This window comes from Blennius ocellaris (genome assembly GCF_963422515.1).
Source record: "Blennius ocellaris genome assembly, chromosome: 1".
Classification (NCBI taxonomy): Eukaryota; Metazoa; Chordata; class Actinopteri; order Blenniiformes; family Blenniidae; genus Blennius; species Blennius ocellaris.
The window spans coordinates 24200936-24227198 of NC_137650.1; the positions used below are offsets into that span (position 1 = coordinate 24200936).

The 26263-nt window shown below is 41.4% G+C and overlaps 1 protein-coding gene across 2 annotated transcripts in view; it reads left to right on the forward strand.

Moving 5' to 3' along the window:
* Positions 1-21160, forward strand: part of sbf2 (SET binding factor 2) — a 94992-nt gene extending 73832 nt beyond the window's left edge. Inside the window, exons 27-42 of one of the 2 annotated variants that reach the window (XM_080500219.1) lie at positions 251-447; positions 630-770; positions 2242-2325; positions 4304-4378; positions 5516-5694; positions 6339-6515; positions 6867-6968; positions 11308-11493; positions 12624-12750; positions 13596-13723; positions 15648-15872; positions 15971-16078; positions 16224-16414; positions 18314-18401; positions 18474-18605; positions 19883-21160. In XM_080500219.1, the coding sequence (XP_080356345.1) occupies positions 251-447; positions 630-770; positions 2242-2325; positions 4304-4378; positions 5516-5694; positions 6339-6515; positions 6867-6968; positions 11308-11493; positions 12624-12750; positions 13596-13723; positions 15648-15872; positions 15971-16078; positions 16224-16414; positions 18314-18401; positions 18474-18605; positions 19883-19981 (2239 nt within the window). In that variant the 3' untranslated portion in view covers positions 19982-21160. The remainder of the gene's footprint in view (positions 1-250; positions 448-629; positions 771-2241; positions 2326-4303; positions 4379-5515; positions 5695-6338; positions 6516-6866; positions 6969-11307; positions 11494-12623; positions 12751-13595; positions 13724-15647; positions 15873-15970; positions 16079-16223; positions 16415-18313; positions 18402-18473; positions 18606-19882) is intronic. The other variant, XM_080500220.1, reaches the window with a different exon arrangement.
* Positions 21161-26263: the final 5103 nt, after the last annotated feature.

Consider the following 26263-nt stretch of genomic DNA (forward strand, 5'->3'; position numbering starts at 1 on the left):
ATCACGACAGCAAACAGCTGATCTGTGTTGTTGTCATGAAGCACGGGCGGCCTGAATTGATGTTGTTTGCAAGAATTTGTAACCGTGTGGAAGGTCTTTCAAATCATTGACGAATACATTGTTTGTTACCTCGCGTAATGTCAAAACCTTGAGAAACCACTATTTATTCATATGCGTCCCTTAGTCATGCAAGAAATGTAACTAGTGCACTATTGATGACAAACATGTCTGTGCTGTCTCTCCCCGTCAGCTACCCAGGCCTGTTGGTGGTCCCTCAGTCTGTGCAGGACAGCAGTTTACACAAAGTAGCTCGCTGCTACAGACACAACCGTCTGCCTGCTGTGTGTTGGAAACATCCCCGCACCAAAGCTGTATTGCTCCGCTCAGGAGGTTTTCACGGCAAGAGCGTGGTGGGACTATTCAAGTCGCAGAACCCATCCTCAGCAGGTGTGCTTACACTTGAGTTTGTGTGTTTGGTGAGTTCGTGAAAGTGGCTGGTGATCGCGAAGCACACGGAATAAACAAGTTGAAAATTGTTTATGAATAACAGGTTCCAATACATTTTCTCATCTCTGCTGTCTGGCTAAACTTCCCTGTGCTGCTTCATGGTAATTATTCTGTTTCCCTAGTGCCTGCCTCGTCCTCGGACTCGTCCAGTAGTCTCGAGCAGGAGAAGTACCTGCAAGCGATCCTCGACTCCATCCCCATCTACTTCAAAATGAATGGAAACAACACTCTGTCAAACCGCTCTCTCATAGGCCTCTCCCCAGGTACAACGCGACAGATAAAGATTAACTTTCATACTTGATTAACACCAACACTGATTCATATTGACACATGCAGAGACTTTGTCATCTTTTGAGAGCAATGATTCAGAGGCTAGGTGTTGTATATGAAGCATCTATGAATGAGGTTTGGATTCAAAATAGTTTACCATCAATTGCATAATAATAACTCAAATAAAAATTTCCATAGTTCTGTTTTCATGATTAATGAAAAAGGCCAAAACAGTGAGCATACTTGTTATATATTCCTGAAACCAGAGGTCTCTTATATAAGAAAATGCTATAGTTCTGCCAGCCAAGCAAGAGATTATAAGTTCTGCTGTATTTTTAAATCTAAGATGTGAGCATAGCAATAGTTGCCCCGCTCTTGCCGCTGAACTCGCGTCTAGAGCCACTCGAACTGTGATACCTAATTGAAATACTGCTGTCGGTGTTATCAGCTAACATTGATGTCTGTTTGTTAAAGTGTGGGGCATGAGAAAGGGCTGTTCAATCCAAACAGACCAGGAGACTGTGTGTGTCCATGTCATTTGAAAGTTTGCCTTGAGTTAAACTCCCAATAAATCATCTGACCTCAGTTTGCTTTCAGATTAAAGCAGCTATTGAATACAATAAGTTCACATAGGAAGCAGCATAACACAAACTGTAATTTCAACGTAACTGGCAGACGGACAGAGGTCGGTGCCTGTGAAAATCTGGGTCTCATTTCCCTTAAAACAAATCTATGTCACCTGACTTCCATGCTTCTACCTGACCTGAATTGGCTGCGGCGATGGCCTTGGCCGTGCCGTGGGAAAAAAAATCTGAGCTTGTTTGCAAAGGGACACAAGGCCACTTTAAAGTTCATTTGTTCAGATAAAGCGAAAAACTGCAGCGCTGCACTCCAAGAGTTATTTTTGTCCATTACAGCTTTGTTTTCTCTCTGGCATCAGGTAATCATTCTCTTCCTTTTTGTGTTTGCTCTTCTTAGCAGTATTTTTTCTTTCATCCTGTGTGTGTGTGTGTGTGCGTGTGTGCGTGCGTGCATCCGTGCATCCGAGTATCACAAATATTTGTTGACATTTAAAAGGAAATCTGTACAACCAAAAGTTATGCAACACAACAATTCATCTCAAGGGTCACAGCTCAGCCCGTCCATCTTTTCAGTCCTCTTCGTCTGTTACCTGGATCCTAAAACTGTGACAAGGGTACTCACTGATTCTCATACACACATGCAAACAAGTCCTGGCCATTCATGTTCTCGTTCAATTTGTCTTCTCTTTAAAGCACTAATATCAGATCAAACTATCTGAATAGGAAAATATCATTTAGCCCAATTCTGCTGCAGAGCTGAGCCAAAGCTCTCATCTCATTGTTGTGGTTTTGTTTCTTGTGTGTAAAGTACAAATTTGTCAGCTTGTTTTGCCCACACTTGTTTTAACGTCCTTCGGTTGCTGTACAACTGTTTTGATCACAGGCAGTGAAAGGAGAACGTCCAGAATACCAAAGATGGCTCCTGTCCATTTAGACCTCCCTTTTTCAAACAGCTTTACCAGAGGAGGTGAGTGTTTTTGACTCAACATGTCATTTGTTTAGTTTATTTCTGCATTGGGAATTATGATAAACTGCAATAGTATCATATGTAAGAATATAGTTATGTTCGTGATTTTTTGTTTTTTTTAGTACAAAGTGGCGATGTCTGTCCATCCCTCATGATTTGCCCATGGATGTGAAATCACATTAAATCCCCTAATTCTGACTATATAGGATTGCTTACTGCTGATAGACATCTGATTTGACACAGGATTTCCTTGTTTAATAATAATACATCTTATAAGCACCACCGGGATCCGTGCCTTTGTCCTTAGCACTTGGCAAATGTACGCGATGGAGAGCTGCAGGCTGCACTGTCTGCAAAGTCCAAATACTGAGGATGTCTGCACTTTTTATGAGCTAAAGCCTGTGCTGAAGCATCGTTCCACCTTCCAGTCACATGTGCTGGCATGTGGATGGACAGACGTTTCCACTTTGTTTTAAAAAAAATAAATACATTTCTCGACTTTGATTTTTGACTTTTTATGAAGTGAAATTTGTTGTTTTTTTGTGTTGTTTTTTTAACCTCTGAAATAGTTTTTTCTTCAATGTCCCTAGTACTCTTCTGTATATTTATGATGGTCATGGCAGTATTCCGGATTAGAATTTATCATGCTGGTTATTTAACTCGGCACAATGATCGTGTAAGTTGGAATGGGAAGTCTTGAAAAGAAACATTTTAATTCAGCCAGATGTTTGCATGACTGAAGCCTTAGTCACGGCGTCATGAAGATGACTGGTCAGAATGTTTCTCTACTGACTCAGCATATTTCAAGTACACTAGAGGGTGACACTGCACATTATTGGGATTATTGACACATTTTTGCTACTATGGAGCTTGGAGTTCCAATTTCATACAGATTTATAATAGAAATGCCACAAAGTGAAGCAGTCATTACTCATCTAAGATTACTAAGGTCACTAAATGTTTTGTAATGTGGAAATCCTGCTGCTAATATAATATGTTAATTTAATAATGTTACAGTCAAAGATATTACCAGTACTCCGTTAAAAATGAGGAGATGCATCGGAAGCATGTTTCATAGAAACAGAAGACATCGGGTGGAAGCTGAGATGCTGTTAATAGTGCATAAAACTATCATAGATGTAAGAAGTCAGATTGTCATTATCAAAATATGTCACTTTTGTCAAATACAGAGAAAATATCCCGTCTTCCCCATTATGGACTTTACATATTTGTGCCTCCTGTAAAATCTCTACCGCATCGAGCTGCTACAAATCAGAAAGAGAATTCACAATGGAGATTCCATAATGTCTCAAAACCTTTTACAGGGTTTTGCAAACGTTTAACTGAAATAAACAAAATCATCGTAAAATGAGGTCAAGATTTCTTAATTTTCTTTGATAGCGACTGCACTCCTGCTGCATGACTTTTGTAAGTCTGTTGCAAGACAGTTGCAAAAAGTGTGAATTTCTATGGTGAATAAAGTGAATCTTAAGTTTTATGCAACATTCTTAGAGCATCCACCAGGTACCAATTCAATGTGATTTCAAAAATTGCCACTAATTTGGCTTTTTTTTTTTTTTTTTAATTCCGAGTCTCTATCTCATCACAAGTTGTCACAACTCAGTGAAAGGAAAGCTTTACATAAAGTGCATTAACTGCACACAGCCCATCTCCCGATGCTGCGAGATGAAATGCAGACTGTAACTTCAGAACGCTGCATAAGAAGCATTAATCTTTCATTCCAACATCACTCATAACCAAGTTCAGTCCTACTCATGCATGCGTTCATAATCATCATCATTTACAATGAAGAGTCCCAACTTTTACCATCAGCTGTTATTTGTCATTTGCATGACGGTTTCTGTCATAAAACTCTATTTTATTCCATAGTAGAGTTGACGTTGACGTGATTCATTATTTTTTTTTCATGCCCCTCTCTCTACCCCCATCCTCTTTGCTCAACAAAACCACCACCCAGTGCTTGAGTACAGAGATAAACTTTTTACTCACTCAAACCCAAAACGTGCCATTAAGGAGAGAGTCCACAGTCAAGGTATAGTGAAACGGTCACGTTCGCTGCTGGCCCTCCTTCAGCACGTCGTCTTTTTCTGACACATCAGCCAAGCCTCATCCTCCCTGCTTCCTCTAACAAACACACACACGCATTTACTAACCAGGTCAAAGTGACAGCAAAACTTGCTGCGAACCTCCTCACAAAGACCTTGTGAGACACCGTACTAATCTCTGCTGACTTTGCGGGCGCTCCTCTGGGAGCTGTGGTTTTTCACAAACCAAAGTTGCTGCTCTAATGTGGTCTTCTCTATTGTTAATGTGTTGGCTCAGCGAGGCTGTGGTCAGTTCAGAGCCGGGTCCAGACTGTGGGGGGGGGGCTGTTAGTCATGGCACTCCAGTCATGAATCATCCTAAATGAGGCTGCTATGATCATGCAGCATAACAAAGTCGTTCATAATAAACTTTAAATGCAACACAAAATGGATTGGAGTCAGTTAAGAGAGGTTGACCACTTGATTATTTTACTATTTGGCAAGCCTAAAGTTTCTTGTTTTATTCTGATCTACAGCACACAATGTCAATAAAAATAAATTATATAACTTTCCAAGTTATTGTTCTCATTTGCTAATATGGGGGAAAAAAACCTTTATAGCTCAAAGTTGTTGTTTTTTTTTTTTTATATCGAACCATTTATCTAAATAAGGCCTTTTTGCTTCCTGTATAGATCAAAATGTCAATGCGCAATAGTTTCATTAGCTTGAGCTTGAATGTTGCTCATTAACTGATCAGTTGCATCGGAGTGACTCTTCAATAGTCATTTAGATGCATTCGAAATGGCCCAAAAATGTGAAAAAAATGTGAAAAATCATGTTCTTCCTGCTAGTGATTCACACTGTATAGAAGGTATTGCATGCATATTTTTCTAGAGAATGGCTAAAAAAACATAATTTCAGCAACCTCTGCTTTCTGAATTGTCAACACACCCGATTCTCAAAGGCATCTGCATTGTTTGTGAACTGAAAGAATGAGGCGTTTACGTAATCCTTGTCGCGCCGCCGTGCATGTGAACAAAGTCTGCATCCCGTGTGTTTGTTCATCATTTAGCCTCGTATTGTTCGACAGCTTTCAAACAGGCCTGCTCCCGAGTATTTGAGTGTGTGTATCTGTGCGGTTGCAGGCATGTGGGCCAGTTTGCGCTCCAGCAGCAGACTCAGTCAACATTCATCAGGAGGCGATGTGGGCGCCAGACTGGCAGGGAAAGATCTGGCGCCTCCTGCAGGAAGCAACAGTCTGCAGGCGCAACTCCTCAAACAGCAAGCTGCTCTTTACGTCTTTGGAGAAAAATCCCATCTCAGGGTGAGGCTGGGAAGAAAGAGGCTCTCTGAGCCCCGAGATGATGGATTCCTTTTGTTTTTGTCTGCTGTGTTGTTTCTTGTTAACCCTTGCTGAAGATTTGTTCAAAGTTATTTTGTGTGCTATAGCAGAAAAATTGTGAATTTCTATTTTAATCATGAAAGCAACTAATTGTGTGCTCTATGAAATCCTTTCAATAATTACACCAGTTTGCATATATTTTTTAACTTGTTTTTTTTAACTAGTTAAATAATAGTGTTACTGCAGGTGGCAAATGTATGCATAGAGGAGAAAAGCAATAAAAGATGTTCTGAGTAAAACAGATGCTCCTTTTCAAGTTAAATTGAATCTCTAGAAAGGCATACATGAGCAAATTCAAACTATAACATTTTAATTGAATACTGAAGGATAACCGATTGTTAAGGTGACATTGTGAAAGCTTGTACAAAATGTATACAAACTTTTTATGAAGCATTTCATGAATAATGCCAAAAATCTAATATTGCAATTACCACATCAATTGTATATTTAAAGTCTAACTGAGATGATTATCAACGATGTAATATAATATGAATGTGGGTAATTTGATCTCTGTTGTGCTTTTCTGCATTGGACTATGAGTAATTATATTCCAATATGTCTGACAGGGTCTCAGGGTGGACTCGTCCCTGAACTGTGAACTGGTGCCGGTGGACTTTGCCGACACGCGGCAGGTGAAGGCCGCCTTCAAAAAGCTGCTGAGGGCCTGCGCCCCCAGCGCCACTTCTTCCGACTCCGAGGACTCCTTCCTCAAAGCCCTGGAGGACTCTGAATGGATCCTGCAGGTGGCAAAAACACACAAACAACAGTTTTTCATTGCTGAAGCCAAGCAGAGTCTGACAATAAAATTTGTCTGAGAACGACCCGGCAGTCAAGCGCATGAGATTCACATCATGGATAAATTATGTGAATAAATCCACTCTGAAGCCGTTTTCCCAAGGGAACCACGTCGAGGAGCACTTATCATGCTGGTTATCTGATTGACCCCCTGCAGCCTTACATTGAGCATATCATGCACTGTCGAAAAATACTATCTGTGGGAAAAGAGCAGTAATTTACCGGATTAAGTGTGTGTCTGTGTGTGTGTGTGTGTGTATTTATATTTATTCACATGCACATATGTTGACCTCTCATAGCTTCACAAGATCCTGCAGCTGGCGTTGTTTTTGGTCGAGCTTCTGGACAGCGGCTCATCTGTGCTTCTCAGCCTGGAGGATGGCTGGGACATCACCACACAGGTGAGAGAACTGCTCAAATACCGTCGGGTATAAAAAAAAAAAAAAAAACACATGCAGTGGAGACAGATGTGAACATGTGCGTGGGCCACCCTTTTTTTTTTTGACTAATGTTGGTTTTATGTATTGAACAAAACTTTGCAAGAGGGATACATGAGTTCATAATGAAGAGAAGTTACAGACTAAATGAACTTAAACAGATGGGAAAACTGGTGTTGTAAAAAAGAAGCATTGCTTCTCTAAGAACTGTGGAGACAAATCATTGATATCATCCAGCTTCTCGTGTACCTGAGTGTCCATTCAGCAGACAGGAGAGGGGGAGTTTTCTGGAACCGGTCCAATAATGGGCATGGTTGCATGTGGGAAGCAGCGATTAGAAGCTGCAGTGTGTAAGAGTTTACTGGAACTCTGTCATGAAAGTCCTTCACAGCGTCCTGAAACCTCTCACATATTTTTGCCGATAGAAGATCCAAATTCGTGTTTTATGCTTCTGTGTCTAGCGTGAACACGAGCATCGAGAGCCAGACTGCAGATGGTTCTGGCGTCAATTACTGGTTACTTGCTGCAACCTGTTGGTAATAGTCTAGTTTGAAGCCTTTGCAGGGTACCAGGAGCACAGTGGCCAAGTGGTTAGCACTGACACCTCATAGAAAGAATGTCACATCGTCCAAGTCCACGTTGTCTGGGTTTTTGAGTTTTGCAAAATAAACTTGAGTTAACATTGTTACAGCATTGTCAAGGAATTGTGAAATTACACTACTTCTCTTTGGTTCAAAATATGAAGTCTTTTAATCCGCAGAGTGTAAAACATTTCAAGGCAGATGACCACACACATTTTTACTTTTCCTTTCATCTGCGTTACCACAATAAAGTTTTTGTTATTATTTTCAAGTGAAGAAACTATTTTGTAATTTTCCACTCTGTAAATTCATGAGAATGAGTACAACACTTCACCACTTGCCTCCTAATGAGCAACTTTTTGTAAATTGTCCCACTAAAAGGCTCACAACTCAGAGAATCCCATCAACGCGGTGCACTCTAATCCTGCGGTCTACCAGCCGGTGTCACTACTCAACCAAGCAGCGACTGCTGAGTGGAAAGCTCAAGCAATAAATAGCGCTTCACTTCATTTCAAACATGCGGCCTGCTCGCCGGAACAGGTCTGCCAGTGATTCCAATCCAGTATGAAAGATGACCTTCAATTAGATGGGTTAAAATAATCAAAACAAGATCAAAACTTATTCACCATGATTCCTTTTTGAAAATTACAAGACATTTCACTCACCAGGAGGCATCACATTAACAAAAAAGACAATGCCACTTTTTATTCAATGTAGACTTTTGCCAGAAGGTATCTGTACCACTTTTCATTCAAATAAATGGAAACTTGGCAGTTGTTATATAGTTTTCCTTTTCCTCCACTTGAGATCAAGTTGAATGGTATGTTTTTCCTGCACTGAAATGAGTTTGACACTCGCCATTCCAAACATGAATTATCAGGCTGTGTGAAACAGTGTTAGGCTGTGACTCGTTTTATCCCTCTGCAACACATTGAGACCGAAAGTAGAAACAAGTGTCTACTTAAGTATAATCCTATTTTCTCAACTGTTGACAACATTTTTAGAGATTTCCACAGAAACCCATTGGCATCCATTCAGCCTGCACTTGTGAATGGACCATGTGTGAATCATAAATCTGCCACACCTGCTTTTCCCGCTCATCTTCTCAACAGCCTTGTCGCCATTGAGCCAGATGTGCAAATATATTGAAAAGATCTGTAGTGGTGAAGGCGTATGACCCGATTTCAATCATGAAAGTGTACGTTTGTGGTTGTAGTCGTGTAAACAACAGCCCAGCATCAATCCTAATCAGTTGTCAGTATCCAATTGCTGCAAAACTCAGCATTTCATCGCATGTTTGCACACTGAGCTCATATTTTCCACCCTGACCTGCTAAACTGCATAAAGTGTGTCCTTGCAACTGTGTTTATGTGGGTTTGTAGGGCCCTGGGCTGCTGTTTAAAAGCACAGTTTGTGGATTCCTTATGCAGGGCACGTGTTCAGCCCTGAGCATCTTTCTCCACGGGCCACCGGCTCCATCCAGTCAGGTCCTGATCAACCCGCAAACAGGCAAATGGGCTCCATATGCTCCGACTCTACTGCCTCAGCCCACAATCCATCGACCCCCAGCAGACAGGAAGCAGAGCTGTCTTTGCTTTGTGTCTGAATGCCATTGCAATTTACCGTTCCTCCTTCCTGTCCTTTACTTCTCTGGTATCCACAGTCACCTCCCGTGGCCCGTTTCATGCTCCTAATCACGCTCCAGTCTGCTGCAGGGTGGCACACTTCATTGCGAGGTGCAGGAGGCTTCTCCCCACCAGTCAGACCTCTGAGTTCTTGTAAACCCCAAAGAGAGTTCGGGATCTGTTTTTCTCACTGTGTTCCACATGCGTCAGGGCTCATTAGTTATGTTGAAAAAGATGCGGACAGGGAAGCAGGCCAACCTTTTTGCATGTGTAGACAAGTGGCTCTGCACTGGTGTTTTGTGGACTGAGCTCAAGTGCACCTCAAGACTCTTCTACATTGTTGTATAAATGTTATTAATCGCAGATGATGGATTTGACATTTTGTCATCAGAACATGGGTCCTTTTTAAGGTGTTTAGCTCTTGAGGGGATTGTTTGTTTACAGCGATTTAGAAACAGTATTACTGTTGTTTTCCCTATAAATGAAGACAGTTGACTTCTTGTTTCTAATACACACGTTGGTTCAATTAAATTGTGTCCCAAAAAATGTTTATAAAATATCAGATTTGGTCTTTGTCTCAAAGAAATCTGTAATTCATCTCAGTCAGAACGTGTGCACTCTGTTGTGCTTTTTTGATTCTTTATTATATTAATGAGCTGTCAATCTGACAACGTGACACAAACACATAACTTTTATACGTCATCCAGATTGAAGTACACATGCTGCATTCTTTTCCATATGTTAACGTTCAAGTTATTCATGTGGAAATATTCTGCCCCCTCCATTTCTTACACAGTATTTTTGAAGTTCTACCTTATCTGTGCGTGTGTGCGTGCATGCGTGTGTGTGCTAATTACTTGTGACTTGTCAGTAAATGTATCAGTTTAGGTATATGCTTTAAAGTTGGGACTGCAGTATTGACATATCCTACAGCGGCAGAAGAGTGTGTGTTTTATTTTAAGTTTGACTTCACATAGTCCTTGACTGTACTTTGCATTTTTGAGGGGAAACTCAGAAGTTAGGGCTGCATGGTGAAGTGATCTCACCTCGGTGTGAGAATCCTCAGTTCGAATCATGTTGGGGGTCCTGTCATTGTGTTGTTTCCATGTTCAGCTCAACGTTTGTTTGAGGTTGTGGGTTTCTGTCTGTCTGCGTTTGCTCAGTGACGGACTGGTGATCGGTCCACCTTGTACCTTGCCTTCAGCCATAACCAGTTGAGATGAACAACAACGCTGGACAACGTGGTTTAGAAGATGCATGGTTGAAGTCAGGAGTTGCATCATCTGACAAACAATTGTCGTTTTTTTTTTTCCTTTTTATGATGCAGACTGTCAACAGAAGACTAAAAACCACCTCACACTGCTGAGTTTCTTTGGGTTTTTTTTTTAGCTCCCAAACTCCCCCAGATAATACTGCCAGCAGATGGATTTACAGGTTGAAAGCGAGTGTCCAAACAAATAAGTTGCAAAAGCATGAGTGAATTCGGTATTGTTGCTTTCAAGTTTCGTCATTGCTTGGAAATTCCAAACTTACAATATTCTCGGAAAACTCGTGTTGTCGTGTTCCCGTTTATTCTAGCATCCTAAGTCAGAAAAGCAGGACGCCTCCAGTAAAGCTGGTCTTGCGTGAGTTCTTGATGCTACATTATGCCAAATTTCATTCACATGAACATTGAACAGCATAACTCACTACGCTCAGACAGCACTGATGAAGCAACGGTTTATGTGTGCGTTTTCAAGAGTTCTGCAGGCTGTAAAAACATCTCGAAAACAAAGGTTCAGGATCCTCCCAGCTGCCCCAAGTTCAACCTGCTCTTTTGTTACTTCTGCTCCAAAAGCAGTTCCGAATACCGTGGTGACTGGAACACATTAAAGCTTAAAAGGCGAAGTAGTTCCATGAACTGATGATGCAGCAAAGTCGTTACCAGCTGCTTTTTTTAAGACGTCACTACCCCCACCAAAAAAGAAAAAAAATAAAGTAAATATTTTAAGAAACAAACATGGATACCAGGATGAGAGATGTGAAAGAACAAATACAACTCAGCACAACATTCCAAAGGAAGGACTGTAAGTTTCTTGCTTCCTCTGGTGTTTTCAGGTGGTGTCTTTGGTGCAGCTGCTCAGCGATCCGTTCTACCGGACCCTGGAGGGTTTTCAGGTGCTGCTGGAGAAAGAGTGGCTGTCCTTCGGCTACAAGTTCAGCCAGCGGAGCAACCTGAGTCCCAGCAGTCAGGGCAGCGGCTTCACGCCCATTTTCCTGCAGTTCCTGGACTGCGTGCACCAGGTGAGCTTCACACGCCGCTGGCGACGCAGACGCTCTGAACGCTCCAGCACGCTGGGCCTCCTCCTCGCCGCTCCATCATTCATAGCTTCGTCATGATCTCACCACATTCCCCATAAAGCGAGCAGAGGGGTCAGTGAAGAATGCGAGAAATTCAGCTGTCATGAACTATACATTGGTTTGGGTTTTTTTCGCTTCCCCAACGCTGGATATGTAATCACAACAGCACATTGCACAAGGGAGTGTGCGCGGAGGCTGCTGCACAGATGGTCCGTGAACCCAGTGATCAGCGCTGGGGCTGTCTGCGCTCGCGTGTTTCAGCATCTCTTCACATTTCTGTGCGTGTTTAGAGTTACATGTGGAAAATTGCAGTTTTGGGGATTGAGGGTCTCTGGGAAGGCTTTGGGTGTGCTTCAGGGTTTCAGATGGAGGCGGGGTGAGTCGAGTTAAGAATGAAACTGACACAGCTGAAGTCTAGAGTGCTGTGCTGTCTCCAAAGTGCTAACTTTAGAGAATGCTGTGGGATTTAAAAAAATTTTTCCTGTGTGTGTGTGTGTGTGTGTGTGTGTCTCCTGGGGTCACACAGACCCACTCCCATACACTTACATCAACACATAGTTTTTGCATTTGTCTTTTGAAACTGTAGGCTTGGCAGCTTAGACACGTTTGGCGAGGGTCCTTGGGTCTGGAGAGCTATAAAGGGGTGGGGGGGGGGGGGGGGGGGGGGGGGGGGGTTTCGGACAAGAGCTCAAAATAGAAGTGCCTCATCTCCGAAACAGCTGTTGTTTTTGCCAGTGGACCCAGGTGGCCGCAAATATTTAGCTCTTCACTTAGACACCTCACACCGCTGGATGGGAACAATGGCACGACTGATCAGTCTGGATTGTGTCTGCCGGTGACGATATCACTGACCCTTGACCCCCACCAGCACAGGAGATGTTCTTTCCTGTCTCTAATTGGTTGTTGTATACGCCAGAGAGACATGAAGCCCCAACACGAGGATGCTATGCAACACACACACACACACACACACACACACACACACACACACACACACACACACACACACACACACACTGACCTCCCTCTCCCCTTCCTAATAGTCTTTATTCATCTTTTTCATATCCTCGCAGATATTGGAGCAACATCCTCTGGAGTTTGAGTTTAATCAGTATTATCTGAGATTCCTGGCCTATCATCACATCTCTAATCGCTTCAAGAACTTCCTGTTGGACTCGGACTATGAGCGCCTGGAACATGGTCAGTGTCTTTCACAGATTAAAGCATGGGGGGGTTGTTTGTTTCCGTCGTCTTTTTGATGCTGCACAAATGCTTCATTGCGCCAAAGTATGCAAAAGAATTTTACTTTAAAAAAAAGAAAAAGATAAAACAATGACCTTACTTCGTCCCATTCATTAATACACTCACCTACATTGGTAGTCATAGGCAACATGTTTTTTATCTTTTCTCCTTTATTAGCATTTGATCACTTTATTGCTTTCCTAATTTCATTACATCTCACAAGGGGGTGATTAGTTATTAGAACTGATGGTTATGATACCAACCAACAAGAATTAGGAGTATTGTTCTTACTGCTCTTTGTCATGTCAGTATTACTGAAATGTGAGGTTTTATCAGACAAACAACACGTGGTTTCTACAAATACACGTGAGTTGCACAAGACAACTGAGTCCGAGTAAACTGGGTTGAATTATATGATCTCATTTTAGTTTGATGCTCCCTCACGTGTATACAGCTTTCTAATAATTACCTTATTATGAAGAAATAGCCCACTTTCATAAATAAATTGTGTCCAGACTGAGTACTACCACTGTGGTGTTGCTGCAGTATGATCAGTGTCATTCACTGCGCCTCCCCGAAGATAAATTAGTCGCACATTTGTTTGCTTACGAATTGGACTGTTTTTGTCTTTTATTGTTCATTATTACAGTGAGACTCTGCCTGTCGTTTAACTACTGTAAAATGAGTGCCTGTATCCAATAGTTGCTGAAACCACCAGTCGACCCTTTTCTTATTTGTCCTATTGAGACCCTTTTTCTTTTCATGATGCTGTGCAACAATTTCTCCTCTGTGGGCTTCCACAGGCTTGTTGTTCGAGGATAAAGGTGATAAGCAGACCCGGAGAGGCATCTGTATCTGGGAGTGCATCAACCGCATGCACCGGAGGAGTCCCATCTTCTTCAACTATCTGTACAACCCTTCAGAGAGTGAGGTGAGTGTTGATGTCCACCTTCAGCAGACGTCTATTAAAATTACGCTTATATCTTGCAGTGTTACATCTGGCTATAATTTATGAATGACCTAAAAACAGAAATGATGTGTATTTGATTAATCTTCATAACCAAATCTGACCAAAAGAATTCTATCTGCTTATGAAGATGTTTTGCTAATCCTAATAATTATTTATTTCGAGTGAGTTGCCCAAAATGTGCATAGCTTGGATATAGAAACAAACATGCGTCGATGGTGGTATTATTAGTAAGTATTTTTTAAATCACCATTTTTTTGCCTTGCTCATAGTATTACAATATGTATGAAATTGTTAGCTCTTTGTCAATACACATGCAGTCATAGTGTGCTACAACCGACAGGTTAAAACTGCTGTTGGACACGAGGAGCTGCACAACATCTGATATTTGACATTTATGTGGATTCAAGCAACTCGCATTATATTTCCAGCTTGTGTTTTTCCACTCCACATCATTTCCTGTACTTCAACTACTACAAAACAGATTACCTGCCAACCGTGTCTGAATGTTAATGTTCAGGATAACTAATGGTACTGGTTCTAGATGTGTACAAGCGGGCGGGATTATGTAACGTCACTCATCGGTTGACACCAGATTAAGCTGAAATAATTGAACGTGCTATTTGGTATGTGCATATCTACATTCAACAACCTCAGAACAAAACAAAGCAAAAAAAAAAAAAATAGAGCACACTAAAAGGAGCATTTGAGGTCCTGAGCATTTTGTCCAAAAAAAAAAAAAAAGAAAGAAACAGTTGTGCAGCAGTTTGTACTCCGAGTACTGAATAAATATCACTACTGTTTAGAATGATTTGTTCAAGTATTTTCTATTATTGCACCCCTTGCACTCACAAATGCTTTTCTTGGATGTTTGAGCTTCACTTTTCAGAGCGATGATGTTTGTTCAGAGGCTGACGCCAGAAAACCATTTTGAAATGGTTTTTACTGAAAGTGGAAATTTCCCTGGTGCTCACATAAAATCTGAGTTCAAGGCACACGCGTATCTATGTGAGCACAACTGGTTTTGACGTCAAAAGGCAACCAGAGTGAAGCGTCGGGTCCAGATTACTGTCGAAGCTGGAGGAGGCATCAATCGTGTACTCTAAACTAGCACAATGAAACATATTAGTATATTTGGCGGTTTTCAGTGTTATGGAAAAAAAACCTAATCAGATTTCTGAAGTCTTCAACATATTTTTAATGAAAAATAAACTCCATGATTTGATATCGTAAAAAAAAAAAAATCAGGCCTCTTCTCTGGCGTTCATGTTTTTGTCACACGAGTTGAGTTGATTTGTTTTCTGATGTTTTTCCCTCCCTGATTCTTTCATTTATTGACTCGATTCTCTTTGGAGCAACAACTCAAACCTCAGATGGCTTTAATGGCGGCAGATGCTTTTCCAGTCACACGTTTATCACTTCTTTGTCTTTTTTGTGAGGCAATGCACAACCGGATACTCTCTGTGAGACTTATTGATAATCTCAGTGAAACAACACATCATAGATATTTTAGTTAATGTATTATAATTAATTATATTGATACATATGGAAAAGGAGAAATAATCTTGTATTGTGCCTCATTACAGGTTTACAGGCTATATTACCTTATATTTAGATTTGTTACACACAAACTAAAAAAGTTGTCTTTTTGGTTTGTGCCGACTGTAGAAGTAGTTCACTTTTCAGTTATAATTAATTTTTTTAATGCACCTCTATGACTGAAGTTTTCATACATTAGATACATAATATTCAATATTTATTTTATTATTAAGGACGTTTTCTTTCTGGACGGGATCTTTGTTCATCTTCAAACATCTTTTCTGGGGTTTTTTTGAAGTGATGGTATACTTTTTATTTTTAATCCTACTCCTCTGCTTTGGTGTCACAGTTGATCCTGAAGCCCTCGATCAGCATCCCCAGCCTGATCAAATGGGACTTCTTCACAGACGAGACTCTGTCCACCGGGCCGTGTTACGACTGGAGGATGATGGCGGTGAGGCTGGATAGCTCTGAGGAGACGGACAATCTCTCCAACAGCAAGAGGAGGATTGTCTGGCCGTGTTACAGCAGCGTGAGCCGCGCCCAGCCGGACGCCATCACCAAACTCCTCGCTGTGAGGCTCACTCGGCAAAAGTTTTCGTCAAGAGCTTCGTCCTGATCTTTGCTTTGTGTCAGTTTTGACAATTTTCTTGGTTGTCCTTTTTGCTGTAGGATATCGAGAAGTTGGAGGGGCAGCTGAACCAGGCCCCGGAAAAATGGCACACCACTCTAGAGAGAGTCCGGATCAGCATTCAGGAAGACCTCAACCAGGAAGGAAATGTGCGTATGAAAGGAGTAAAGAGGACACGTTATGTTGATTAAAAAAAAAAGAAAAAGCCTGAGACAGTCTTGAGCTTCATTTACCAGTCGTGTGTTATCTTACTTGTATTTTTTTTGTTTTGTTTTTTTTTAAATACAATTGCAGCTCCGTAAGCAGTCGGTGTCCATCTCGGGCCTCATTCCCACGTCCAGCCTGCAGGCCTTCCAGCGGCGCTCCATGCTGCACCTGCCAGACAGCACTCTGGGCGAGGACCGCAGCACCGCCACAGCCAACGGCATCAACAGACGCGCTGCAACGCTTTACAACCAGTTCACCCCCAAGAGCGAGGAGAACAGGTGGGTCGTGAACTTCCTGAGCGCCGGAACAAATAGGAAGTCCACGTCTCAGTTCGTTCAGCAAGGGGCCAGTCCAGTTTTGGAAGCTGAGTCAGGCCTGTGGTATGCCATGTGTCATGTTTGTGAGGATTGTCTGTACTCTGTTAAATTCTGGGTGTGTAATTTTACAATTATTGTGGGGTCAAAGTACATTCTCTTGGCTCCTATTCCTGGAGATCTCTCTCCAAGATGGACAAACAGTCATTAAAAACTACTTTATCTAAAAAAAAAAAAAACGTACTTATGCTGTTTGCGCTCCTCATATTTCAACAGCCAAATAGTGTTCTGACACACTAAAGTGTTAACATATGAAATATGTTAGAAATCTAACAATAATTAACAGTTTCTAAGTACTTTTAATGTATTTGAGTGATAAATCCACATTAAACACATGTGGTGCTATGAGTTAGTAAGGTACATTCTGAAATACTTAATAATCTATTTCAAGGCTTCACTCATTTGAAGACGTAAAATCTGAGTATTAATGGGTTGACCAGATCAATTTAACATTTTTACACATAAATGGGTCACGCAGCTGTATGGGAGGTTAAAGTGCATTTAACCAGCAAGCTTGCACAATGAGAACACAATGTACAGTCGGTGTTGAGGTTGAATTTGTACATATGGAGAAAAGTACAACCCCAGAGTCCAGAGATTTCCCAAAGTTAAAAAGACCCCTGGCTATAAAGACGCGTTTCTCCAGATATACGTCAACTGATATTATAAACACATTCATTTGGCAGTTTTGATCAATCCTGTATGTTAAGCACATGTTTTTCTCCAGGTGGTGCCATTGTAATGTCGCCTGAGACAACAATGTAATGCGGAACTCATTATTATCATTACTTATTGATTTTGATTAATAAACTATGAACAAAAAGTGAGGAAATGTCTGTTTGACATCGGCAAATTCTTTACATGGACACACGTATTCAGCTCTGGATGGTCATCCCTCAAATGCTTCTTCCTTATAAACGTGGCACTGTTCAGAAGGGAAATAAACACCTTTTGTAATTACATTTGATGAACATTAACATTGATTGCCAAGAATCACCATTACATTAAACACGTTCAACTGATTTTCCTGGCAAATAAATGTTGTTGATACACAAAAATTACAAACTAAGTATCAAGTTTTGCTTCTGAAGGAACGTGTCTAAAAGAGGAGATAGGATTGGTTTCAAAGATGGAGAAATTTGATCATCGCTCCGCAACTAACTCGATTCATCTTACTCATGATTCAGGAAACAGGTGACTTGTGCTGCTTCAGCATTTATTATCTCGTCATCATGCTCTTGGAGCTCACTTTAATGTGGTTGATTTTTAACTTTTCTCTCTCCTACTGCAGCAGCTCTTTTATGGACAGGGTTAATCGAAGCTTAATCTCGTACCTCGGTATGGGGAGGTGTTTTATTGTGTTTGGTTTTTTTTTTACTCCTGACAAAAATCCCGGGTAATTATTTTGAAAGGTTCGTAAAGTCCAGGTTGGGGTGTTCAGTACTGGACGTATTTGATTGAATGTCTATTCACCGTGTCTATTTTATTTGGCATATTCAAAAAAAACGATGGTTTTCCCTTTTTTATTCACACCGTGCTCTGATCATATGGAGGACTCAAGCATTCCTGGACTTCTGGATCCATTTTTGACTTAAAAATCAAAGCATAAACTCCACAAGGGCGAAAAGCAAGAAAGTAACGCTTATCATTTTTCACCTCGAGTTCAGCTCAGATCAGCATCATTTCCTCCAAAACATTAAAAGTGTCATGTTTTTGAGTGTGCGAGGAAAATTGTACCACGTTACAGCCAACAAGCCTGTCGAACAAACGTAGCTTTTGGACTCAGACTCTGGTGTTTCTCAGGTCCTATGAGGGGATCCTGTATAAACGTGGAGCGTTGCTGAAAGGCTGGAAGCCTCGCTGGTTTGTACTGGACATCACAAAGCACCAGGTGAGTGAGTCTGTGGCGCCTTCACGCTTCATCCTCATCCTGTCTGCAGGGTTAACGCCGGTGTCTTCACAGATGAGGTACTACGACACCGGAGAGGACACGAACTGCAGAGGCCACATCGACCTGGCCGAGGTGGAGTCCGTGATGATCGCTGCGCCCACAATAGGAGCCCCGAAACACATCAGCGAAAAGGCCTTTTTCGATGTAAGTGCTGCAGGGTCTCGCCCTGCGAGCATCCTTTCTCTGTGCCAAGCAACTATAAAAACATTTCATTCTTCTACTTCAATCTACAGTTTCCTTGAGTTTCTTTCCTCCAATAAGCAATAAGTTTCCATTCAAATTGTCATATTTTAAGGCAGTTTTCTGTCCTCCTGTGAAAGTTGAAGAAACCAAACTCTTTTCATGGTTTGATTCTTTTCTTTGCGCTAAGAACATGACACGCACGTGTCACTGTAACATGATTGAGGAAATGCATACCTCTCCTCAGGGGTGGAGGATCGACAGAATCAAAACTAAATGTCTGAATCGAATACCCCAGTAGTATTACAACAGAACTGTGGGGCTGACTCTTGTTTCTTTTTTATCAAATACTTGCGCAATGACTTGTTTGAATACCGTGGATATGAGTGGATTAAACTAAAGAGTTCACCACAATGCAAGCCGTAAATCCAGCCAATCCAGCAACATTAATAAAGTAATGATATGCTGGCATGTCCTGTTAAAATCCTTCATGTCTTAGTGTTATAAATTGAACTGAAAAGTCATGGTTGGCTGCAGAACATCTGACTGTGATATTGTTTACTCCCATTTATCAATATAATTTAATTACACTCAATTATTTTGGACTTGCAAAACCATGGAAATGTGTGTATGTGCATGCGTGCAACAGTCTTTTATGTTTATTTTCAACTTGATTTACACAACAAGACAAAGCATTACACATCTGGGAATTAATTTTTTTGTACTTTTTTTTTAAGTCGCATTCACAGTCTTACCCTCCTCTGAGACCTGCCTTAAAGGATGCTGATCGCTGCAGTTTTAGAAATGCGCTGATCAAATTGTTCAGCTGTCAAAATTCTGCCCTCCTTAAAAATGTCCATTTGACTTGCTTCTAACATCTAATTTAAGGAGGAAATGTCACATGGTTTACTGGTGTATTGGAATTACTCCTCCAAAGAGACATCAAAGCATCTGATTAATTTCAAAGGACATTCACAAGATGTTCTTGCAAAAACAGAAATATGGAATTTATTCCATGTTTGTCATTAGATTTGAGCTTTTTCTGATTTAACATGCAGTAATTGTTTGTCTGCAGTTTTTGCTGATGCTTACTGGAATGTTGATCCCACGAGTCAGCTCCAAATATTCACAACACTTTCAAATACAATTTTGTTTTGTTTTTTAAATCAGCTTGAAATATTCTATCCCTGGTGCCTTCATGTCTTCTTTTTTTTCTCTCTCTATCTGCTGCCCCCCTCCAGCTGAAGACCAGCAAGAGAGTTTATAACTTCTGCGCCTCAGATGCCCCAAGCGCTCAGGTGTGGATGGACAAGATCCAGAACTGCATCTCCGATGCCTGAACGCTCACATCTATGGTTAACGCCACCATGAGGAGGCTGAGAGCAGAAACGTGACCGCTGCACTGACGTCTTAAAACTTCAGGGACCACCGTGAATCAAGTGCCTGGTAGTGGAAGGAGGGATGCCGTCCCTCCGTCCGTCCGCTTCCTCTCCCTGCTGCTCGTCACGCCATCGAACATTCTGGTCTCTGCTGTCAGCCTCCTCCGACGGGGAGGTGAAGAAGGACTGACATCTGAGGGGACTGTGCACTACCTAGGGGGATCTCATCCCACTTAAACTGTAGATAGTTCAAAGCAATATCACTGGCCAATAAAACTGTGGGTTCAATTTTAGACTTAAAAAAAAAAAAAAGTATAGAAATACTTTGTCAAAAAGTTTCTATTAGATATTTTACTACGAGGAAAGGTGATTGCTGCTTACAGAGACATATGAACTGCCAAATACTCAGAGATTTTAATGCACAACATGAAAAAGCAATTTGTTTGCACTTAGCTCTAAAGTATGCACTCCTTCTCAAACGGCGTTGCGTTACGCCGTACATGTGACCTTTCCTCATTCCAGGTGAAATGAAAAGAATTTGCACAGTGAGTTCAAAAGAGTTACCTGACATTTTTCTATTTAAATAAGTGATGTGCTCTCTATTTTGTCGAATGTCTATTGACTTGTGGTTAACACGTTTGTCTCGTGTAAATTATTATTTTTTATTAAAAGTGTAACTGTCAGTGTGGTGGTGTCATGTTGTTCTGTAAATACCTGCGTGACATTTCATTTTATAAACTGTATGTACTGAACATAAGTATACTTTTCTAACTTCAATGTGACCAATGAGTCTTCTTTTTTTTCTTTTTTTAAATATGTTGTTACTGGTGCAAAAACCTTAGTGGCCTGTTCTCTGTTTGTGGTGAAACTTTGTCCAGAAAATGAAATGGAGATTTGTCTTGTTGTCATTTGTAAGGTCCAGCAAGCTCTGTGTGTTTTTAAGGGCTTTTTAAAAAAAAAAAATCATCCACTTCTCCTGTTTTCCTGTTTGTGCAGTTTACACAGCTTGATTAATAGAGGAACAAAATTACAAATTAAACTATTCAAAGATGTCGGAGGCTTTTTTTTTTTCTTTGTTTACTGTATCTTTGTATCTTGTTTTGTGGTGACACTAATTTTTGGAAATAAATCAAACATACTTGAAACTAGTTTCTTGTGTCCAATCGTTTTATTGCAGAGATCAACTGTTTGGAAGCTAAACTACTTAGTAAAACCAAGTATCACAAAGAAACGCACGTCACAGTGCTGTGTTACGCCCATCACTGACTAAAATGCTGCAAATGCATTAATCAGAAAAAAAAATACTTTTTTTCTGAAGAATTAAGGCATTTGCAACGTCCCAGCAAGCAGCAATGGAAACTGGGGTGGAAGAGGAAGACACTGAGAGCAGATACTGAATATGAAGAGGTGAAATGAGGAACAAAGTCAGATGACTGAAAGCGAAGCAGATCACACCGAGCTTCACGGTCCAGTTTAGAGGAATATCTCCAGATGTTGATTTAAACACCAGTACATTTTTTAAAAGAGGATTGTTTGTCCAAGGTTGTGTAGTTTATTTGCTTTTATTTAGTGAAATCAATCAGTCTTAGTTCCTTGTGTTATTCAAGGATGAAAGTTATTTATCCAAATGACGTGAACTGATCTTAACACTCTGATCATACTATTGGATGCATGGATAGATGGATAGATAGATTTCAAGAAGAGCCGCAGACTTGCATCACAGAGAAACTCAAAACGTTGGTAATCGCCCCGCTTTTCTGGCCTCTCACAAACATCTTGTCTTTAACATGGATTTTATCTCAGCGGAAGGTAAACAGACACCTTCGTAACTCGCATTTTGTTTTTGGGTCTGGAGCCGCCAGCAGGGCCTGGAGAGGACGTCTCTCCTGACAGCAATGAATATGTTACCGGGCAGGATCCCCAGCCCAGGCTGAGTGGCGCCTGGTTGGCGGTGAAGGACGGGACTCCTGCAATCCTTCGAAAACGTGGTGTCAGAGAGGAACCAGAGGTCAGAGGAAGAGCGGGTGTTGGAGGTGTTCGTGACCCTTCCGCGGTCCTGCAGCTGGCTCGCACAAGCAAGCAGGTGCAGAGCTGAAGCAGGCCAACATCTGGGCCGAGACCCTGGCACCTTCCCTCCATATTTAGCCCGTTGCTTTAGGTACGGAGATTTGGGTGTCTGCCTACAAACAGACTGACACAGCGGAAGTAATCCAGCAGGATTGCGTGGAATGGCATGACAGGAATCGTTTTCTCATGAAGAGGTGGGGGGGGGGAACGGCTGTTTTACATGAGAGCCATTTTATTCAATTACTGATTCACGTATCTGTTTTCTCCTGACTGCATGAAGCCACATTCAGGCAAATTATTGTAGTGTAAATGTTTAAAGGAGATGAAAGACTTGTTGTGTAACCATGACGTGAGTTAGAAAACATTAGTGTGTCCCTCATTGATTTCTTCTGCAAAGTTGGAGCACATTACTGATGAAAGCATTTATTATCCTTAAGAAGGACAGTGTTTTAAATACACTGCTGTGTAATCATGACCTTGTATAACTTGGCGGCATTTCTTCTGAGTTCAGTGTGATTGGTCTCAGCTGGCCTGAAACATAACGCTGTCACAAAAGAAGACAAATCAAAATCAGTCTATAAATTCAAGATTGCATGTATCTGTTGCTTTTGGATCCTTAATCTTCAAATGGAGTCATAGTTGTAGTAAATGTTGATTGGCCCATCTGGAGGCCCCAAAAATACTCCAGTGACAGATGATTCTGATTTATTTCACTGGTCCTACAAATCCTATTATCCCTGCGGCCCTCATTCCCCGAGTGCAGGGAATGAGGCACGCAGCAGTTTCCATTTCCTGGGTGCCTCTGTGACGGGCTGCTGGGGGCCCCTGCTCTCCCGACTTGCAACCTATTTGGCTCTTGGCGGGCACCTGCTTTGAAATTCAGCGTTAACCTCTCCCAAGCGCTGACCTCAACGGCTCGACACGCACCATTGAGTCCCGCCCGAGATATCAGGGTGATGTCAGATGCCGGCGGCAACATGGGGGTCTGTTGGTGGGATTATCAAACGCATGAATCAACATGATGTTATCCAGACACAGCCCACTCGTCTATGAATAGAAAAGGTTCATTTAATGTGATTTGTGGTTTGAAAGGATACATGTGAGGGTTTCTGAAGTATGCTCTCTTAGCCCACTTTCAGCGATTTATCCGAGCGTTGTTTGTTGCACAGTGGAGGCGATGTGAGTTGCTCAGTGAGGCCACTGTGGGAAGCCATCTACACCAGAAACCAAGCATCTGCCAGGCATTTTTTCCACCAGTAGACAATCCCATAAAATGTTCCAGTTTCAAATCAGTTTCGAAGAGGATGTTTTGGACAGGAATCAGATGAATTGGTTATGGGCATTATGCTGCTTTTCAGACCCTTGGGTGGAGGGTGAGACAGCTAGAGATATCCTTATACGTGGAATGTCGAGGCTTGTGCAATTTAGCTACGGAGATCACCAACTCCCAATTCTGAGAATAGTCCGTATAATAAAAAAAAGGCACCACATTTTTCTCAGATTCTGAGATATAAATACCTCCTCAAGAAGAAATGTGAACAGCAAATCTGTTTATCGAGCAGTGGACCACAATTCCTGACGCAACAAAAACAAATGGTGTGTTCTTATTTTCAATAATATTTTCTAATTAGTCCAAACAATTTTGTAAAAAAAAAAAAAAAAAGAACCAATGAGGTTTGTGTTATCTTTTGAGAGATAAAAACCTCTTTCTATCTGCAATCTTATCTCAGGGATTTCAGCAATCTGGCTCCAACCTTCTTCGGGGACCTGCTGGTGTCAAGAGATGCTGACTGTAAATGCAAGCTCTTGTCTTATTTTCTTCTCTGACAACTCTGAACCTAACATGAACTCCTGTCCCGCAATCGTGTCTCTCTAAGAGACATGAATAAAAGTGCATTGATAGTTTTTGAAATGGAGACTCTTATTGTGCAGGTACGAGACAAACATGAACCCACGGCTGACAGTTTCACCCACTGAGGATGTTCCTGGAACGCCGTCCCTCTTTCTCCCTGTAGCATGAAGGGGAGATAGAGGGAGGTGAGGTGTACGTGTGAGAACAGTCCTTCATTGTTGCACGGGACTGTTTGTTTTGACACCCACATCAAATAAAATGGAGACCTCACTGCTGCGTATCGACTGCATCAAGTGTGATTCAGCCTGCTTTCTGGTGACTGGAACAATAAGGTCATATTGTAAAACACCGACAGACTTGTCATACAATCAGACAGATAACTGAAGCATGCACTGGCCCAACACTGTCTGCACTGAAGAGTGGAGAACCGGCTCAGTTTTCTGCAATCTAAGGTGTTTGCATGGCACTATGGGGAAGTCTGTGTTTCCACTCTCTCCAAAGACTAAATCATTATTTATTGCAGCTTTTCAGACTGTTTAGATAAATCATAATGTTTGTGTATGCAACCTGTTTTAATGAGTTGGATGAGATTAATGGTTTTGTATCACCGACATCACAGGTAACAAGACTTTACAATCACAGACCTCCAGGTGAAGTCCAGGACCTTCGTTTGAGATGAAGGGAGGGGAACGAGTATTTACTTGCAATAAAATGATCAAAATTACATTTGAAAATTGTAATAACATACTTTCGCCAATAAACATGCAGGCCTTTGAAATGTTTATTTTACGGTCTTTGAGAGGATCTCGTTGAGGAGGTGTGGAGGACTGCACAGTGGTGTAGTGGATAGCGCTCACAAAGAGAAGGTCATGGTTCAAGTCTGAGCCTGTCCTTTCAGAGCTAAGCGTCGTTTTGTGCGTTTCATGATTTTTTTTTTTTCTGGGTACTCCAGTTTCCTTCAGCAGATTTTAAAATTGCTCGTAGGTGATAGTGTGAGCATGTCTCTGTATTGCCCTGGTGACCTCTTGGGGTGTATCCTGCCTTCCTTAGCTTGGGTAGGCAGCGGCACAAGTGCTGCACAACCCTGAACTGGATGAAGGGGTATTGACAACAGATGTAAGGGTAGGGTAAGGTGGTTCGGGTGTCTGATTTTGATGCCCCCTCATAGTCTCTTATTTGAGATCAACCAGACAGGTCCATGTGGGATGAGAAGATTTTATATTCCTGGTTGGTCTAATAGTGGACTGGGATCCGACTTGAGGAGCTGGAAGACGTTGGAGGAGATGATATGGGTTTATGAAGTTCCTCTGTCTCCACACCGCGATGATGACCTTGTGGACAAACAAGGAAAGTAAATGCGTTGATGGCTTCACTATAATAAGAATCAATCCTCCAATCAGAATTTAGAGGAGGGGTCCATATCTTTTCCAAAAAGAAATCTTGTGTGGTTTCAAACAAAAAGCATTGGAACGATTTAAATAAAGGAGACCAGAAAAAGAGGTCTGAAGTTTGGATTTACCATCTGCTGCAGCATCCTGTTCACATAGTGACACCTGGTGGACACTGTTCACATGCACAGAATGACTGCAGTCTGTTAGGACCAGAGCCCAGATAAACCAGCAACAATCTATCGAGACCCCCTATTTCCTCCCAACCAGCAGGTCAACTTCAAGGTCAAAGTTGATAAAGTAGCTGTAAAGTAGGTTATGGAAAAGCCCAATAACGAGCCCCTCATTGCAATCAGGTGTGTTGCAACTGGGAGAGAGCTAAAACATGCAGGACAGGTGCCCTCGAGGACTGAGGTGGGAGACCCCTGGTTCAAATACTAGAGCAGAGAGGAGGATTTTCCTTTCCACATTGGTGAGGAATTATATCTGCAGAATGCACTTAATTATGTGGACCTATGATCTATCTCATTTTTTGCTTCCCAAAACACCAATTTCTGCCTAAAACTATGCTCTCAATGTACATTTTAATGCTTTGTAATGCCAAGTTAAACAGTATTTATAATTAAGTGTTGATATGGACATTATTGGATGTTACAGTGAATGTTTATTTACTGCATTTGATTTACAGTGTACATAATGAGAATTTAGTTCTTTATTTCTTGTATGTTTTCAGAAATGGCTTAATTCTTTGTGCTTCATGTTGTATACTTCGAGTTCTGTTCCATGCAAGTCTTTTCACTCCATACACTGCATGTTAAATAATTCCACATTGAAATGACACAACACAACATTTAATAGATTCTTTTTAAATGACATGTGTCAATGATGATGCAAAAGTATAGCAATATATACATTCACATAATGTTGTACCCTCTT